This window comes from Ochotona princeps, chromosome X (genome assembly GCF_030435755.1).
Source record: "Ochotona princeps isolate mOchPri1 chromosome X, mOchPri1.hap1, whole genome shotgun sequence".
NCBI classification, from domain to species: Eukaryota; Metazoa; Chordata; class Mammalia; order Lagomorpha; family Ochotonidae; genus Ochotona; species Ochotona princeps.
In genome coordinates, this window is record NC_080865.1 from 1,643,692 (window position 1) to 1,661,996 (window position 18,305).

At 41.7% G+C, this 18,305-nt stretch overlaps 1 protein-coding gene across 8 annotated transcripts in view; it reads left to right on the forward strand.

Moving 5' to 3' along the window:
• REPS2 (RALBP1 associated Eps domain containing 2) overlaps positions 1 to 18,305 on the forward strand; it is a 238,279-nt gene that overhangs the window by 194,295 nt on the left and 25,679 nt on the right. For all 8 annotated transcript variants that reach the window (XM_058658823.1, XM_058658826.1, XM_058658827.1 and 5 more), the window contains one exon: positions 3,913 to 3,974. In XM_058658823.1, the coding sequence (XP_058514806.1) occupies positions 3,913 to 3,974 (62 nt within the window). The remainder of the gene's footprint in view (positions 1 to 3,912; positions 3,975 to 18,305) is intronic.

Here is an 18,305-nt window from a genome sequence, read left to right on the forward strand (position 1 = left end):
AAATATGTTTACTGTATTTGAAGAAAATATGTTTAGCCAAGAAAATGTAAATATGAAAAAAATTAAAGGACAATAGAACCCTATGAAACAAATTTTATAACTGAAAGTGACAGTATTAACAGAACTTTAAGTGCAGCTAAAAGTGGAATTGGTTAATTGGAAAATAAACTTTGAGATTATCTAACAATGCTGGCTAAAGAGCTCAGAGGTGAGAAAAAATGGTGGAATAGTCAAAAAATCAGTGACTTAGAAATTGTGGTGGAGATCAAGCAAGGAGTAGAAAAAAAATGAAGAGATGTGGACAAAGGGTGAAGTTTGCTATTTCAAAGTACCAAGACCAAAGAAAAGTTAGACTAACAAAGAGCAAGGACTTGACTGAGAGTGATTTCTCAACAGTGGCAATGGAAGCCAAAAGCTAGTGAATGTGCTAGAAGGAAAGATCTATCAGTATAGAATTCTATAACTGAAAAAATAATGTCTCAAGAGTGAGAGAAACATGGATTTTTCAGTAAACTATAACTATATTTGCTACTAATACACTCTCAATAAAGGAAATGCTAAATGATACATTTTAGCGAGAGGATCACATAGAAAAAATAAGTGAACAAGAGAATTTGGAAATTAATTAGCTTAGCAGCCAATTTAAAATTAGAAAAAGACCAACAAAAGAAGCCTGAAGTAAATGCAAGGAGGTAAGCTAATTTAGAAAACAGAGTAAGCACATCATGTCAAGGCTCAAAAAGGCAGAAGCTAAAACTGATCAGGTCAGGTGAGATTAAGGAAAGAAAAAACTAGAGTGATGACACAAATAGTGTGATGAATGGAGAACTAATCACCCACATCATAGTTAAAAGGGCATATAAAACCCTTATGCCAGTACTGTGGAAGAGTTAGACAAAATAAGCAGATTTATAGGGAGAAACCAATGATCAGGACTGATTTAAGAATCAGAAAGTCTAAATGGTCCTAGAACACTTAAAAACATGCACTCAGTCACCAAAAAAATCTTGTTTGAAACAAAGCTCCAGGCCCAGGTGGCTCCACTGGAAAGTTTTATGTCATAGTTAAGAAAAGAAATATTTCCAACTGTATATAACCTCTTCCAGAAGCAAGCGTAAGAGAAAGGAAAATCATTTGTCAGTGTCACTCATTGTGTGGTTGCAAAACTCCTAAACAAAACGTTAGCGAGCGAAGTCTAGCAGATGTGAAAGTGTTCACTGGCGAGTTCATGCTTGGTCTGCAAGAATACTTTAATATTAGAAATTCTGTAATGTAATTTATCACATTAGCAAATTCTAAGGAAAATATTATGTTTTCATTTCAATGGGTTGAATCACAACTTTGGTTAAAATTCAGTAAGAAATTACCATAAAAATCTTAGAATAGGTGATAATTCCCATAACATATTAAAATATATTTACAACAAACCTATAGCAAACATTATATATTTTGGCACACTAGTGAGTTTTTCCATTTTTATTAAGGGAAAACAAACATGCCAGTTATTACCCAGTGAAATTCAACTTTGTGGCAGAAGTCTCAGCTACATGCAGTATGTATTTCTACTTCCAGACAAAGATGGACTTACAACGAAACTATTTACTGTATTTTGACAATAGGATGCTGGACTCTCTGCCGTTGTCCATGCCCGCAATGATGGACACAAGACTGTGTATGAAGAACTATACTTTAGTAATGATATAGAGGAACTAGGCAGGGTGGGAGAATTGGGGCTGGGGTAAGGGAAATACCAGGAGCCTATGGAACTGTATCATAAAATGATAATAATAAAATGTAAAAAAAATAAGAATACCAAAATAAGAGAAAATAAGATTGTTGTTAATTTTTAAAATAATTTTTGGGTCCCCCACCAAATCCTCTTAGAATTTTGTCAATATCAACTCTTAAAATAAAATTCAGAGTGAATATTGGACACATGTGTGTGATACTGTTTTGTTATTTAAGGCTTAGTTATGAGAAAAGAAACTGAATCAAGATTCCATTTTAAAAGATCTCAGTCTTTTACCCTCTCTCTCTCTTATTTGGGGCAATTGCTCATGAAACCAGTTATGTAGGGGTGTAGGTTTATGCAAAACTGTCTTCACAGACAGACCCACAGGGTGTGTTTTGCAAAAATAGGACTTTTGTGCTTTATAAGTTAAATAGCAGTGTTTGTTTGTTTGTTTGTTTTTGTTTTTAAGAGCTGGCTCTGACCTGAAAATGGATGGAAATTCCATTTCCATTTCTGAGAACTCTCAGAGCACTGAGCTGGGAGTTGCCACCAGCCTCACCTGCTTTGTTTTGGAGCCCTCTGGGAGGATTGGCTTTTGAACCTGATCCTTTATGTCCTCACTGTGGGATGTGTCTTGTTCTGTTTTCTTGAAAACTGTTGTTTCATGTTTTTTTCCATTTGTTGTGGAATGTTTGAAAGGAGTAAATCTGTTTTTCCTCTTGTTGACTGTAAGTCAATTTAGTTAAGTAGCATGTAATTTTTTGGGGGTAGCTCTCTTTTGTTAATGAAGGGTTGTTTTAACACACTTTATTCTGGAACAGAGTTGGTTGACTTTTCGGTGGAAGCATGCATGGATTTTTTTTTCATGTATTTGCTTCTTCTTGTCTTTAAAAGCAATGTCATTTACAGGCATGCTCTCTGAGGACCCACAGAAGGAACCCTGCGGTGGATAGTTACAGAAGGGTTTTGGCATTCTCTGCTGCTCTACATTTTGTTACTAAGGGCTGTGCAAGGGCTCCCCACCTCTGGAGCTGTAACCCTCTAATGTGTTTCATAAATTTTAATGAAAGGCAGATTGAGAGAGATCATAGATGAGCTCACACGATTGTACATAGCCATGCACTGGCTCCAAATACAAATCTTGGTGACATTACTCTAAATTAGAGTTCATGGGAAGCACCAAATTCCATCTTCCAGCTCAGAGAACTCAAAAGTCATGTGCAATAAGTTTCATGTTCTTGCTACATTGCTGAACTTATTTTTAAGGCCTGGAAACTTGCCCAAATATTAGCATGTGTATTATTTGCAATATGTGCAAAAATAAATTACCTATAGTTACAGAGCCTGGTGTTCTAGGCAGTTTGTAATACATATGATTTAGCTTGCCCTTGTCTGATGCTAAACTTATTTTTGGTGTGTGGTTATGAACTTCATTTATAATTTCATAGCAGCTATTCATTTTCATCATTAAATTGTAATCTTGCCGTAACTCCAGTATTCTCTGTATTTTACGAAACTTTCCAAAATTGGACTGAAGGTTTCTTTCAAAAGACCCTGGAATGGGGCCAGATTGTTCTAGAAGCCGATTTGGTTATCTCTCGAAAGTATGAATGAGGCCGAGAGGAACTGCGGTCTTTGAAGACTCCCCAGATCCCTTTTCAGCCCATTGCTTTCCGCCTTCGCTGCTGCTCTCGGGCCATTCACAGAACCCCTCCTTGAACCCATGGGACCTCCTTTGGGTACCAGCTCCTTCCGTTTGTGCAGCCTCAGTGTGGGGCTAATGAACTGTGTAAGTGCTTTAGAGCCAGTGAGAAATATGATAGCAGGCAGAGTAGACCCTCTTTAACCTTGGCCCTATTTTGTTCAAAAGTAAATAACAGCATAATAGTGAGGCAATGACCATTTGTCCCCATGCAGAGTTGGCTGCTGTGTTCTGTTCAAAAAGTTTTATTTTTCTTACTGCTTTACATTGTCTCAATCATAACAATTGATGTATATGGTGAGTTTGGGATAGGGAAAAATGCAACAGGCATGAGAAACCTTGTAAGACTTCAGAGGAGGTAAAAATTGAACATATGTTAAATTCAAATGCCACCCTGCTCCTAGGTGACAATACAAGAGGTATCTTTTGTTTTCCTTTTCTGGGGGGAGTCTTTAACAGTCTGTGTTTTCCTTTTCAGCCACTAAGTCAGGACTGTTACCCCCACCACCTGCGCTCCCCCCGAGACCTTGTCCATCACAGGTAGGAGAAGGGTTTGGTTTCTGTATATGAGCTAATAGCGTAGCTGCTGTGCAGGGTTGGTTGCCACAGAACTGATCCATCAGATTTCCAAGAGGATATCTGCATGAAAAGAGCCGAGTGTGCTTGCATTGCTTTCCAGCAGCCAGGCCCCAGCCTCGCTTGTCAGAGCGAGTTACCCCAGGGAGCCAGCAAACATGTAGCAGTTCGCTCTTCAGGGATTGCATATGGTTTTCATATGGGGAGGAGAGAAGAAAGACCATCTGCCATTGGGGGTGAGGATATGGTTTTTCTGCTAGTGTGTATGTTGTGGGTGAAGATAGTTTCATCAGTGTTTTAGGAGCTATAGTGATTCCATGTAAGCTAAAACCAAACAGCCCTCATCACCATGGGGTGACTGCTGTGGTTTGGGTCCAGGTGCTTTCTTCACAGTGTTATTTTCTCTCAGGAAAGTAAGCTGAAACAGCAAGAGTAGGACAGAGTGTCACCCAAAGCTGTTTCACCTGTAAATTAATTCTACCCAATTTACATGTGCTACTATGGCTTCCTTCATCAACACTTTTCATGGAGTTGAAAGTGGGACGCAGGCAGCAAGCCTGTGGCATGGTGTGCAGTGCTGCAGACCATCCTTTTCTTCTCTCTCTCCTGTTAAAGAGTTACATGTTTTTACTGGAAAGGCAGTTTCACTGAGAGGAGGAGACAGGAAGATTTTTCCACCTGCTGATTCACTTCCCAAGTGGTCATAATGGCTCGAGCTGAGCCGATCTTAGGCCAGGAGCCAGGAGTGTCTTCCAGATCTCCCACATGGGTGCAGGGCCCCAAGGCTTTGGGCCATCCTTTACTGCTTTCCCAGGCCACAATCAGGGAGCTGGATGGCAAGTGGGGGTAGGGGGGTGGCGCCAGCGTTAGAACTGGCACCCACGTGGGATCCTGGCACGTGTAAGATAAGGACTTTAGCCACTAGGCTAACCGTGCCAGGCCCATTCTCTCTTTTAAAGACCCTTTCTGTATTTGGCCACAGTATCAGGAGCTTTCTCCACAGGCAATCCAATTTTTGTTTATTTTTAAAATACCTTCATAAAACACCTGATCTTTATTTCATATAACCCACCTCAGAATATTGCCCAATTCATTTTCTTCTCTAAAAGAAAGTCTACACGGGAAACAAATGCTGTCAGAAGACTTAACAGGAGATTTTTGTACTGGTTTTACTTGCTGTTGAATAAATCATCACAAATTCAGCACCTAAATGCAACACTTATGTCTAATGCATACTTCAGAAAGGTGGTCGGGAAATGAGATTAAACGACGAGTTTACCGAGTGGGCATTTTGTTTGCCCTCATGGTTAAGACAACCCTTAGAATGCCTGCATTTTTTCTAATTTTTATTTTTGTTGGTCAGGGTGGGAAGGAGCATGTTTCCATTTTGTTTTTCTTCTTCCTGTATTTAGGGGTAAGAGAAATATAGGAGAAAAGCCACACTCAGCCTGCCAACCGCCTCAGTACCTGGGGATGGAGAATGGCTGCACGATATCAACCCAGGGTCCCTGATGTGGAGCATGTTCTGAGGATGATAGTTTTGAAATGCTGCTCACCCAAGAATGAAGAAATCCTTCCAATGTCTGTTAACTGACATAGTCAACCTTAGAGTCTCTGTTCACCCATGTGTTTGCGGTCATTGCTTCATCGGGATAGCTGTCCAGTTTCTTTTGTCCTCCTTCCTCTGCTATGATACCAACTGTTCTCTGCAGGCCCCAGCGGGCTGTCATATCCTCCATGGGCACCTGCGCCTGCCATCCACTGCTCCATCTTTTCCACTGAGGAGGGCACTCAGAGCCACCTGACCTAGGCCCTGCTGGACTCCCAACCCCAGGGCTCATGGACCTGGCACCTACCATGCAGGTGGGCCAAGGCAGGATGACCCGGGCCCTGCCAGACCCCTGGCACCCACCACACAGGTGAGCCTCAGGACCTAGGCCAAGCAACCTGAGCCCCACTGGACCTCCTGCCTTCTGGGTTCACAGACCTGGCATCCCCCCTACACATATCTTTAGAAAAAAATAGAACAGGTTAGGCAACTATGCTGGAACACTGGTATGACTAACACAGATTTGGCATTAATCAGGCTCAGGATGCCTGGAAGCTATTAACTGGTTTTCTTCTAGCAGTGTTAACACTTGGCTAGGTACAGTGCAACTTAGGACATTGCCCATAGCTTGGAGCTTGCATTTCTTAGTAGGTTCAAGTCTTGGCTCCTCTTGGTTTTCTTCTTGTTTTTTTTTTTCTTCTCTTTTTTTGTGTAAAGACTTATTTTAGTTTTCATTTGACAGGCAGAGTTACAGCCACTGGTTTACTCCCCAGATGACCACAATGGTCAGATTTGAGCTGATCCAGAGCCAGGAGCCTCTTCTGGGTCTCCCACATAGGTGCAAGGACCAAGGACTTTAGCCATCTTCCCCTGTTCTTCTGTCCCATAAGCAGGGAGCTAAATCAGAAGTGGCAGTCCAGGATTTTCTTCTCAGCTCTGGCTAGTTCAGAATACTTACACCTCTCCATAGGGCACATCTCGGGACTCAATGAGTCACTGCAACCACTGTTCAGGTTTCTTTGCCTTTCAGACGGCTGGATAGTCCTTAACATCCCCCCAACCTTGAAATGTAATTCCTGAGAGGTGTTGATATCCTGTTTTTAATGTGAAAGGTGGTAAATGGCCCAGTTCTTCCTAACCTGTATGTAAAAAAGTGAGAACTCACTTTTCAGCAACCAGCATCGATTCTAAGACACGATGCTTAATCATGCAACGTATTCACTGAGTCCCTGCTGTATATTGACTGTCAAACTTTAGTTCCAGCTTAAACCTTTCCTTGGTTATAATTTTTGCTCATTCTAACATTGTGTATATTAAGCATCTACGGTAGACCAGACATTGTGCTAAATGCCTTCAGTGCATATTCCATCTTCGCAGGAACCCTAGGAAGTAGTAGATGCTAACATTATCCTTTTTGTAGAAGAGGAAATGGGAGCATATAGAGATTGGGCAAGTCTGTCGGGGTGGTATAGCTAGGATTTACAAGAGCCAGCTCCCAGAATGACATCTGTCTCCTAGCGGCCCATCCTCTCTGTACCACTGTGTGTCCCTGTATACAGCAAGAATGGACCTGCGACGCAGGCTTTCCCTGCAGCCTCCTAAGCAGGATCCACATGAGGTGAGGCTTTTGCTTCACACCATCCACAGACCTGGACTTTGTCACAACAAATTTAGCAGGCATTCTGGAGCTGCTTATCTGCCTGGGAGCCACCCAGATGCGTGTGGAGAACCTGACAGGCTTTGTTAGCAGCCTCCTTATCTTTGTCCTGCTGCACAAGTGACAGTAATTCCTTGCTGATCCTGAAATGTGCTGTTGCTATCACCAGTCCCCATCTGAGCTGCTGGAGGTGGGCTTCCTGCCTGTTTGGGGGCTTAGTGGCCCAGGATCTGGAGGGGCACTGGAAATTCTCAAGTAGCTGTTAATGAGTGAACCTGCTTCTTTGTCTACCAGATTGGCTATCACAGTGTAAACAGTGAACCTGGCACTGAGCCCAGGCCTCCAGCTCAGCTGCCTAACTATGGAGATTTCAAACTGCAGGAACAGGTGTGTGAGAAATGGAGGCAGAAAATCTCTTCCTTCAGTTCTCCCCTTTCATTGTAGGTGGGACACATCTTTTCGATATATGGAGTCTGAATAGTAAACATACACTTGTATTTAGTCTCTGTGCCATGCCAGATTCCTGATCGTAAGCATAGGAGTAACTCAGTTGACGTCCTTGTGGAGTACACTATTAAGTCCAGTCTTTCCCCCACAAGTCGTGATGCAACAGTCTGGCAGGTGTTAATAGGGCCTTGTGAGCTACTGCTCTTGTGCCAGATGTGGGGCATTTGTGCTGTGTAGGGGCTTACCAGAGGCTTTGAAGTCCTACAGGTAGAGGAAGCTGGTCAATTTTGTTAAAGCTGACAGCTTCCTTGCTTTTGTACCATTTATCTCTTCATTTATGAAATAGCTTAATAAGCCAAGGGCATAGTGGTTAGGAAACACTAGTATACACCATGTCTTTCTCATATGCCACCCTGTCTCTGTATGATTTGATTAGAGCTATGTTTTAGGTGTTGCTCTAATAGTTTTCTCTGGGAGAGTTGGACAGGATGGCTCACTATCCACTGGCTTGGAGTTTTCAGCTTGTCCATGTTTCCTTCCTTGTTTTGCTTTGCCAGGAGAATCACCACCTCACAGCAGGTTCTTTATGGAGAATCTCAACATCATGCTTCTTGTTTTGCACTGTGACACATCTGTTGTATGTTCCCTGCTCCATATAGATCATCATCCTGGTTTTGGAAATATGAGGCTACTTTTAAAAGTTAGTGGAAAACTAAACTAAAAGGTGTATTTATTTTTGGTGGTAAGCATTTTTGAAATCCATGAATATGTGGACATGTGAATTATGCAAAATAATGCATAGATTTCAATTTTTTGCACTTAAATAAACTTGCCTTTTAATTCCATGTTTTTATGATACCTGTGAGATCTCCAGAGGGATTTTTTAAATGAGGCTTTAGCTACAGTACCATTTCTAGGAGAACTATGGGGGAAAGCAGGAATCCTGGTGGGATTTAAATCATGGCATTTGCTCAAAACTCTGACCTAGGTCATGATAAAACATTTAGGGGCTGTTGTTTTGTAGCACAGCAGGTTAAGCTGCTGTACTCCTTTGGGAGACCCTGATAAAGCTCCGGGCTCCTGATTTCTGGCTGGCCCAGTCCTAGCTGTTGCAACCCTTTGGGGCATGAAGCAATACATGAAGGATCTCTATTTTCTTCCCTGTCTCTGTAACTCTGACTTTCAAACTGATAAATCCATCTTTAAACAAAGTGAAATAAAGCATTCAGATTATTATTTTTAAAAATTTCATGTTATTTAAGTCAAGACTAGACTATAGTAAATAGGAAAATATGTGTTCTCTACAAGGAAGCACTGTTTTAAAAACTGTGTGGTTCATTAGTAGTGATATGCTTCCAGGTTAGCAGTGTGTAAGAAAAGTGAGTACATTTGCAGGCCTGTGTACAGAGGGCAATGTCTGTGCATACATACATTTGTCTGTTTGTGGTTTCTGTGTCTATCCAAAATTCATGTACTTTAATCAAGTGAGAGAAATGAGATAAACTTTTCCAGTATGAAGTACAGTTTAGCCGACTTCTACTTGTGAACATCTGGATCAGGTTATCTAAATGAGGCCCCGGAGTCAGGAAAAAAGAATAAATTCAAAGAAACAGGTCTTTTTATTTCTCATACTGTAGGTAACATTTAGAACTAATTGAATATATGAAGAATCAAGTGATTTGCTTTGCATATATTCCTGTAGAAAAAAAATAGAAACCAGAGCGTAGTCTTCTGGCTCAACTCAGGAGCTGACATTTTTGAGGAAAGAAAAAAGCTAATTCATAGCATAAATGAGCAAAAGGCAGTCAGCACAGACTGATGTGAGGCCGCGCTGACGCTCGGGCTGAACGTGCTGGCACAGCCCTGCGTTGGTGCATGCTGAGTCACGTGCCACCTGCAGCCTTTGTTCTTGTCCTGCAGGTCAGCTGTCTGCTAAGGGACATTTGCCACTTCATTAATGAAGTCTCTTAACTAATATTTGTCTCAGGTAACATTTCTTATAGCAGTGTGCTAGAACCACAGCTCTCCAATGATCATCTTTTTTAAAAAAAATATCCATTTGCATATTTATTGATTTTTTTAATTGGAAAGGCAGACTCACTGAGAGAAAGATCTTCCATCCACTGGTTCACTCCCTAAGTAGCCACAATGCCTAAGCTAAGATTCAAAGCCAGGAGCCAGGAGCCTCTTCCAGGTCTGCTATACAGGTGCAGGGTCCCAAGGCTTTGGGCCGTCCTCCACTGCTTTCCCAGGCCACAAGCAGGGAGCTGGGTGAAAATTGGAGCAGCTGAGTCATGAACAGGTCCCCACATGGGATCCTGGTGCATTCAAGGTGAGGATTTACCTACAAAGTCATTGCACAAGGCCTCTTGTAATCATCTTTAAATGAGAAAAAGATTTGGGGGGGTATAAGAAATTTTACCTTTTGAATTTTATATTAGAATCACATTTGATGACTTGGGGCTCCCTGTATTGTAATGTACTCAAATTGTTACTATCAATGCCACAGATTTTCATGTTATCACAGCAAGTACTTCTTATTGGCAATGTAGTGAGTACCAAAACGGCACGGCAGGCTGGAAGCACGATGCAGGATGCACTTTATTAATACCTTTAATCTTAGCGAGACTACAAAGGCTCATGGGAGGAATGAGGTGGCTAATGAAGTGAATTTTTTAGTTGCTGTTGTTTTTGTTTTGTTTTGTTTTTTTAAGATTCATTTATTTTATTTGAAAGTCAGAAAATGAGAGGAGGTTGGGCTGGTGGTGGAGATCTTCCATCTGCTGGTTCATTCCACAAATGGCTGCAATGACCAGAGCTGGGCTGGTCTGAAGCCAGGCGCTTCTTCTGGGTCCTCCACATGAGTGCAAAAGCCCGAAGACTTGAGGCATCCTTCACTGCTTTTCCAAGTATATAAACAGGGAGGTGGATTGGAAGTGGAGTAGCTGGTACTCCAGTAAGATTCCATATGGAATGCTGGCACCACAGGAGGAGTATTAACTTGCTACACCACTGTGTCAGTCCCAGTGAAATGAGTTTTAAAGAAACAAGATGATCTGTGTAATGACTGAGGGACATAGAGCTTTACTGTACAGAAGAAAACCAAATGCAGAAGCTTCTGCCATGTTCGAGAAACTGTTGAATTTTAGGCAAATTTTAGGGAAATCAAATGGTCTGGAGATGGAAATGCGGAACAAACCTGTCGCTCACGTCTAGTGCCAGCCGACCCAGAGTTGTGGGAGAGCAACACTCCCCTCCCCAGCCCTACCCCACCCCCATCTCCCACCAAGAGACTTCTTCCTGGGGGCAGCCCCTGCAGAGGGCAGAGTTTTTATTCAGTTCAGTAGTCTTCCTGGTTGGCCACAGAGTACGGTTACCTGGGGGAGCCTTAAGGCTGCCAAGGTCTGGGACCCACTCCCTGACGTTCTGCCATAGGCGATGCTGCTAGGTGCTGACAGCTTTAAGGATCTCCCTAGCTGATTCCACAGCACTGTCAGAGTTGGAAAACACCAACTGAGGGCAAGAGGAATGACTGCCCAGAGAAAAGGGTGAGAATACAGGGGCTTTTGTTGATGCTATGTTATGCATTCTTTTTTAAAAAAAAAGATTTATTTATTTTTATTGGAATGGGAGATTTACAGAGAGAAGGAGAGACAGAAAAGATCTTCCATTCAGTGGCTCACACCCCAAGTGGCCACAACGCCCAGAGCAGAGTTGATCCAAACCCTAGGGGCTTCTTCCAGGTGTCCCACAGGGGTACTGGGTCCTAAGGCATTGGGTGATTCTCCACTGATTTCTCAGGTCATAAGCAGGGAGCTGGATGGGAAGTGGAGCAACTAGGACAGAAACCGGAGACCATATGGCATCCTGGCACTTGCAAGGAGAAGAGTTAGCCAATTGAGCCATTGCAGTGGGTCTGATGCCATGGGTTCTTTAAGGCTACAATGGAAGGGGAGTTTGAGTTGGGGAGCAGTGGCAGATGCCAGTTGAGCATAGGATATGGCCACAGATCATGTGGGAATAGAAACCTGGATCCTGAAGGGTGGCCTGGGATCTGGGGCTCCTAGTGATGGTGAGGTGAACAGAATGAGAGGGTCTGCTGGGAAGGACCTGCTGGAAAGACTGGTGGCTGTGTGCCTCAGGCCTGTGTATGCTGGTGGGAGAGGCTGGCTAAGATCACGGACGGCCTCTGTAAGAACCTGGACCAACCATGGCCCAGCCAGCTCATGTGTCATCGGACTCTACCACCTGCCCAGAATCCCCCAGGTCACACCAGCTTTTTATTAAATACTATCTTTGCTTGCTTTAGAAGGAGTGGTTGAAGCTTACCTATATACAAATAGTGATTGGTAGGCTCTGAATTTCTTAAATATTGGATACTATGTTTTTAAAAAGTATCTTATCCCTTTAATTAATAGCTGACCATTTTTAAAGATTTATTGGAAAGTCATATATACAGAGAGGAGGAGAGACAGAGAGGAAGATTTTGCATCTGATGATTCACTCCCCAAGTAGCTGCAGTGGCCGGAGATGAACCAATCTGAAGTCAGGAACCAGGAACTTCTTCTGGGTCCCCCATGCGGGTGCAGGATCTCAAGGCTCTGGGCCATGCTCCATTGCTTTTCCAGGGTACAAGCAGGGAGCTGGATGGGAAGTGGAGCCACCAGGATTAGAACCAGTGCCCATATGAAATCCTGGAGTGTAAGGATCGAGGACTTTAGCCATTGGGCTACTGTGCTGGACCCTAATAGCTGACGATTTTAAGTATTCTTTCTACAATATTTTTTATTTCTATAATATATTAATAATTATTTCTGCAGTAATATAGAATTGATAATAAAAGCAATCATAAATTTTTTAGAGCTCTCTCTGCTTTGGGGAAATTCCTGGTGACAAATCTTTTCAAAGGTTGTCTAATCCCCCGTTTCCTCTAGATTTTGTATTTGTTTTAATTCTATTTCCTTTGAAACTCAAGCAGAAATAATGTGTGCTTTGAATGATAACTAGTTGAATGCTACTATTTTTGGTTTCAAGCCAAAATAAATAAAATCTGCAAAGAATAGCACAAAATTCCATTTATATACATGCAGAATCACTGATGAGGGGATGTGGTTTCAAATTATGCAGCATCTTTTATAAGTGACATGTTTGCAAATCTAGCAAGTAACTTCCACCTTCAACAGATTCTCACATCCGTATTTATTCTTATCTAATCTGGTTTTTAAGGATTTTTTTCTGGAAAGGCAGATTTTCATAGAGGAGAGACAGAGAAAGATCTTCCATTTGCTGCTTCACTCTTCCAAATGGTCACAATGGCTAGGGCTGAGCCAATATGGAGCTAGGAGGCAGGAGCCAGAGCTTCCTCCAGGTCTCCCATGCGGGTGCAGGGTCCCAAAGCTTTGGGCCGTCCTCCACTGCTTTCCCAGGCCACAGCAGGGAGCTGGGTGGGAAGTGGAGCAGCCGGGATATGAATTGGTGCTCATATGGGATGCTGGCACTTGCAGGTGGAGGATTAACCATTTAAACCATCATACTGCTCCAACCTAAAGCATTTTAAAATGTGTATTTGATTAAAGTATAACGTGCATGTTGAATCCATTTTTAAAACATACTGTTCTCTTAGGAAAATGAAATAATATCTCACTGGCAACTTTTAAGTATCTGGAAAGCAGCAAGAAACAAGATGGAAACGGCACTGCTTATGACATTTCAAGAATTGTTTTCTTTATCAAATTAAAATGTAATGGGCACATATCAAATATCATGAGATCTTTTCCTGTAATATATTCGTATGACCTTATCCCACGTAACAAAATCACTGAATCTCCTTAGTGTATATGTCAATGTGTAGCCTATGCTGATAAGCTTTCAAGTTTTATTTTTCTGAATATACATTAGTGTGCATCAAGAGGTACTATTCTATCCATGCATATATTGGAAACTCAAAATAATCTCAATTCAGTTTAGGAATATTTGTCAGTTAGTTGAGGTACTAGCTTTATTTTCCTTCAAATAGTGGCTGGGCTTTGTCCTGCAGTGTATGCAAAACACAGAATGTTAATGAGTGCTTTAGTGATTAATGAATGGGGGTGTAAGCCAAGCATTTGTCTTTATCTGTTGTGATAAACACACCGGAAGCTGTGCGGCATGATGCTGGTGGTAGTGATGTGGAAGATCTCTATGTGGTCCTTGTCTTAGACCCACTCTACATGTTGCCGAAGGCGTTTTAGGAAGGTTTTCAGTGAATTAGTCCCATGGACTTGCTGCCTGTTATAAAATATGAGAAGATTGGACTAGATGGATCATTCTAGTGCAAAGGTTTAGGTTGTATTCCTCTTTTCAGGAAAAAAATTGTGTTGTAAATATGAAATGCCTCAAAACACAATTGAGGGATGAGATGGCTTGACTAATCTTGCTGTTTCCCCCTGCTAACTACAACTAAAACTCTGGGCATAATGAGACAGAATGAGAAAAACTGGCTACACTTAAGCAAAAGGTAGATTGCTGAGTAGTTGGCAGAAGTTTAAATAGATGTTTTGGTGGTAAAATTAGCCAGTTTTTCTTTGAAACATTTCCCCTTAGAGTTAAGTTGGGGAACTGGAAAAAGCAATTAGAATTAAAAAAGTCATTCAAAGCTTTCCCAGAATATAATGACCTTTAGAAACTACCTGTGGAGATTATACTCTCAGAACGTATGAGACCTGTAATATTGTGTAATCACATAATTGTAGTAATTCTAGCAATTGTAAGGTCCAAATAAAAAGTTTGCTGAAATAATCAGACATGACACCTGGCAGTTTTAAAAACATACGTTTTCTAAAAAGTGAACTGTTATTCATTCTCTTGTTTTAAAGATTTATTCATTTAGTTGTAAGTCTGTCAGAGAGAGAGAGAGAGAGAGAGAGAGAGGAGAATCTTCCATCTGCTGGTTCACTCCCCAATGTCTGCAGAACTGGAAGCTGGGCCTGTTTTAAGCAAGAGGCCAGGAGCTTCTTCTGAATCTCCCACGTGGGTGCAGAGGCACAAGCATTTGGGTCATTCTCTGCTGCTTCACCAGACACATTAGCAGGGAGCTGGATGGGAAGTGGAGCAGCCAGGATTTAAGGCAGTGCCTATATGGAATGCTGGCACCACTGGCAGTTGGTTTATCCACTACATCACAGTGCTGGTCTCTGCTTCCCCCCACCCCCCGCCACCACCTTACAAAGATTTACTCATTTGGAAGATAGAATTACATTGAAGGGGAGCGATTTATTTATTTGAAAAGCAAAATTACACACACACAGAGGGAAAGACAGGGAGAAAGATATTTTCACTTCCCTGGAATCCAAGAGCTTCCTCCAAGTCTCCCACATGGGTGCCAGAGGCCCAAATATTATCTTTTGTTTTTCCCAGCACATTAGCGAGGAGCTGGGCTTTAAGTGGAGCACCTTGAACTCTAACCAGAGCCCGTATGAGATGCTGGTGCTACATCACAGTGTCAGCCCCTGCTCTCTTAAATGACAGTTTTACTGTGAACAGAATTCTAGACTGCTGTTTATAGTAATAAAAAGTAACTTAAAAGAGGAACTTTATATGAACCTGTTGTATTTGAGCGACTTGAAAGCTGATCTAGCTGTCCTTTGAGATTTTTCAAATAACTATCCTTCTGACTGGTTTTGTTAGCTTTATTATCTTTTTAACTAGGTTTGATCGCACATCTCGTCTTGCATTTCCACATCAGGGATCAGGGTGCTGTTTTGTAAAAACTGATTGGAAATTCTTCCTTTTATATAATATTCCAAGTTATGCCAAGAAACCATGGAACTGCAGGAGGAGTTTCTTTGGAAATGGGTAAGAACTTTTCATTAAAATAGGGCCAAGAAACAGAAATAAAATAAAATAAAATAAAATACATATAAAAAAACAGAGTATCTTTGAGTAGTTACCAGCGACAAGAGAGAGGAATAGGGACATGAAGGTCAAATGCTACACAGTATCAGGTATGTAGGATGAATAAACATAAAAATCTAATGTAACGACATGAAGAACATTGTTAATAATTATTGCATGTGGGGATTTTGCTAAAAGATTAGTATAAGCTCTTATACAGGAAAAAATCACAATGTGAAACAATATATGTTTTAATTAGTTTGTTGTAATCATTTTACATCATATTCTATACTTACATATTGTTGCAAAAATATAAGAAAATCGCGGGCTGCTCCCCAGGGCGGGGGCAGCCTAGCCAGGCCGGATCCGAGAACCAGGACTCAGCATGCCAAGACCAATGCCGCGAGGATCCGAGAACCAGGACTCAGTATGCCAAGACCACTGCCGCGAGGCAGTGAGGGACTCTCTGGCTATCCTTCAGGCCCAAGTGCTACCACCTCCTTCCCGGGCCCAAGTGCTACCGCCTCCTTCACAGAGCAACTCCAGTCTGAAAACAAAATCAGCCCAGGAATTGCACGTACAAACCGATTGTGGCGATGACCAGCTGGACTCAGAACGCCAGCCAAGATAAGACGGGGGACGGAACGGGTCAATCAACCATCCCGGATATATGTTGGCAGCGAAAACTGGGCGAATGAAGACTCTATGATGGACAGTGTCAACCAGTGAACTCTACAACGACCTCATCGAGCTGGGAGAGGCGAGACTAGCAGTGATTCATAACTAGAGAAATATTAAAACCACTAGGGGTTAGGGCCCGGCGGCGTGGCCTAGCGGCTAAAGTCCTCGCCTTGAAAGCCCCGGGATCCCATATGGGCGCCGGTTCTAATCCCGGCAGCTCCACTTCCCATCCAGCTCCCTGCTTGTGGCCTGGGAAAGCAGTCGAGGACGGCCCAATGCTTTGGGACCCTGCACCCGTGTGGGAGACCCGGAAGAGGTTCTAGGTTCCCTGCTTCGGATCGGCGCGCACCGGCCCGTTGCGGCTCGCTTGGGGAGTGAATCATCGGATGGAAGATCTTCCTCTCTGTCTTTCCTCCTCTGTGTATATCTGGCTGTAATAAAATGAATAAATCTTTAAAAAAAAAAAAAACAAAAAAAAACAAACCACTAGGGGTTGATCGCAGCTAAATAGTCTCCCCTAGAAGCTGTTCAATCCATCTGGACAATGAACAGCTGGACTATGCTTGGCATCTGTTTGCAGGGGAAGAATCTTGATTGAATTTGAACTGTAACGATGCAACGGGGTGGGGGGGGTCCACCATGGGGGAGGGGCATGGGGAGGGGTGGGGGGGATCCCCAGAGCCTATGAAACTGTCACATAATGCAAAATAAAATTAAAAAATATATATATAAGAAAATCTGTTTGATGTTGTATATTCCAATGTTTTCACTTTCTGTAACTTTGAAAAAAAAAAAGAGGAATTTTAGACTGAGGATCGTTTGACCTTGGCGTTGTGAATGTATCACTCCTTTGCTGTTACTTTGCTTTATGTTCCTTTGCATCAACTAAAGTGTGACTTTCAACACTTTGTTTTTGATGTCGCTATGATACCTGGGCATGGATTTCAGTTTATGTATTTCAATGGATACTTGATGTGCATTTTCATTCTGAGAAATCATGTCTTTAAACCACTATTAGATATATTTTTATGAGTTCTGCCTCTACTTCTATTTGCTTTTCAACCTTCAATTAGCTATATTTTCTGCCTGTCAGTATAGCTTTCATTTGTGGTCAGGGCTATTTGATTTTTTTTTATTTTGTTACCTTTCTGGGCTACTCTTAGATGAAAATTTATCTTCTAAATTAATAATTTTCTAACAATGAATAGCCTAGATTTTTCTAGTTTTTGAAAAGCCTTTATCACTATTCTTTGATTCTATGTATTTTAATTTATTCTTTCTATATTAATCTGTTCTTATTTAATTTTCCCCTATTTTTATTTCATACTCATCTGTTGCTTTTTGTAGGATACTTTCCATACTTTGGGGATTCTAGCATGCTTATTTTGAATTTATTTTCAGTTCGTTCAATTTCCACTTTGATCAGGTGGGAATTTTTGTTTTTGGACTGTTCTTGGTGTTAGATTTTTTCTTCCATGATTTTTGGGATTTGTTTTGAAGATTGATTTTGAGTTGGGGGTCTAAATTTTATTGCCAGGTCTCTGTGTGCCTCCTTTTCTGGCTGTTCAGTGACTTAACCAACTACAACTACATTCCTCAGTCTCCCTCATGGCTTCTTCATCTAGAGAAAATTCCTTTTTTTATATTTTTATTAATATTTTGCATTATGTGACAGTTTCATAGGCTCTGGGAATCCCCCCACCCCTCCCCCACGCCCCTCCCCCCGGTGGATTCCTCCACCTTGATGCAGTATTACAGTTCAAATTCAATCAAGATTCTTTCCTTGCAAACATATATTAAGCATGGAGTCCAGCTACTTATTGTCCAGATGGGTTGAACAGTTTCTTGGGGAGACCATTTCTGGTCCAAAGGTAGAGCTGGTAGAATATCATCCCAGTCAATTAAGAGTCCCAATATAACATCAACAGCAGTTTGCAATATTATGGAATTGACATGGTTTTGAGTAACCAGTATGTTAAAAAAAAAAAAAACAAGTCCTAACCACAACCTATGATTAGCTCATTGACATCTCAATTTTAGTTTATATACAGGACCGGACCGGCTGCTATATACCTTAAAATGGCTATAG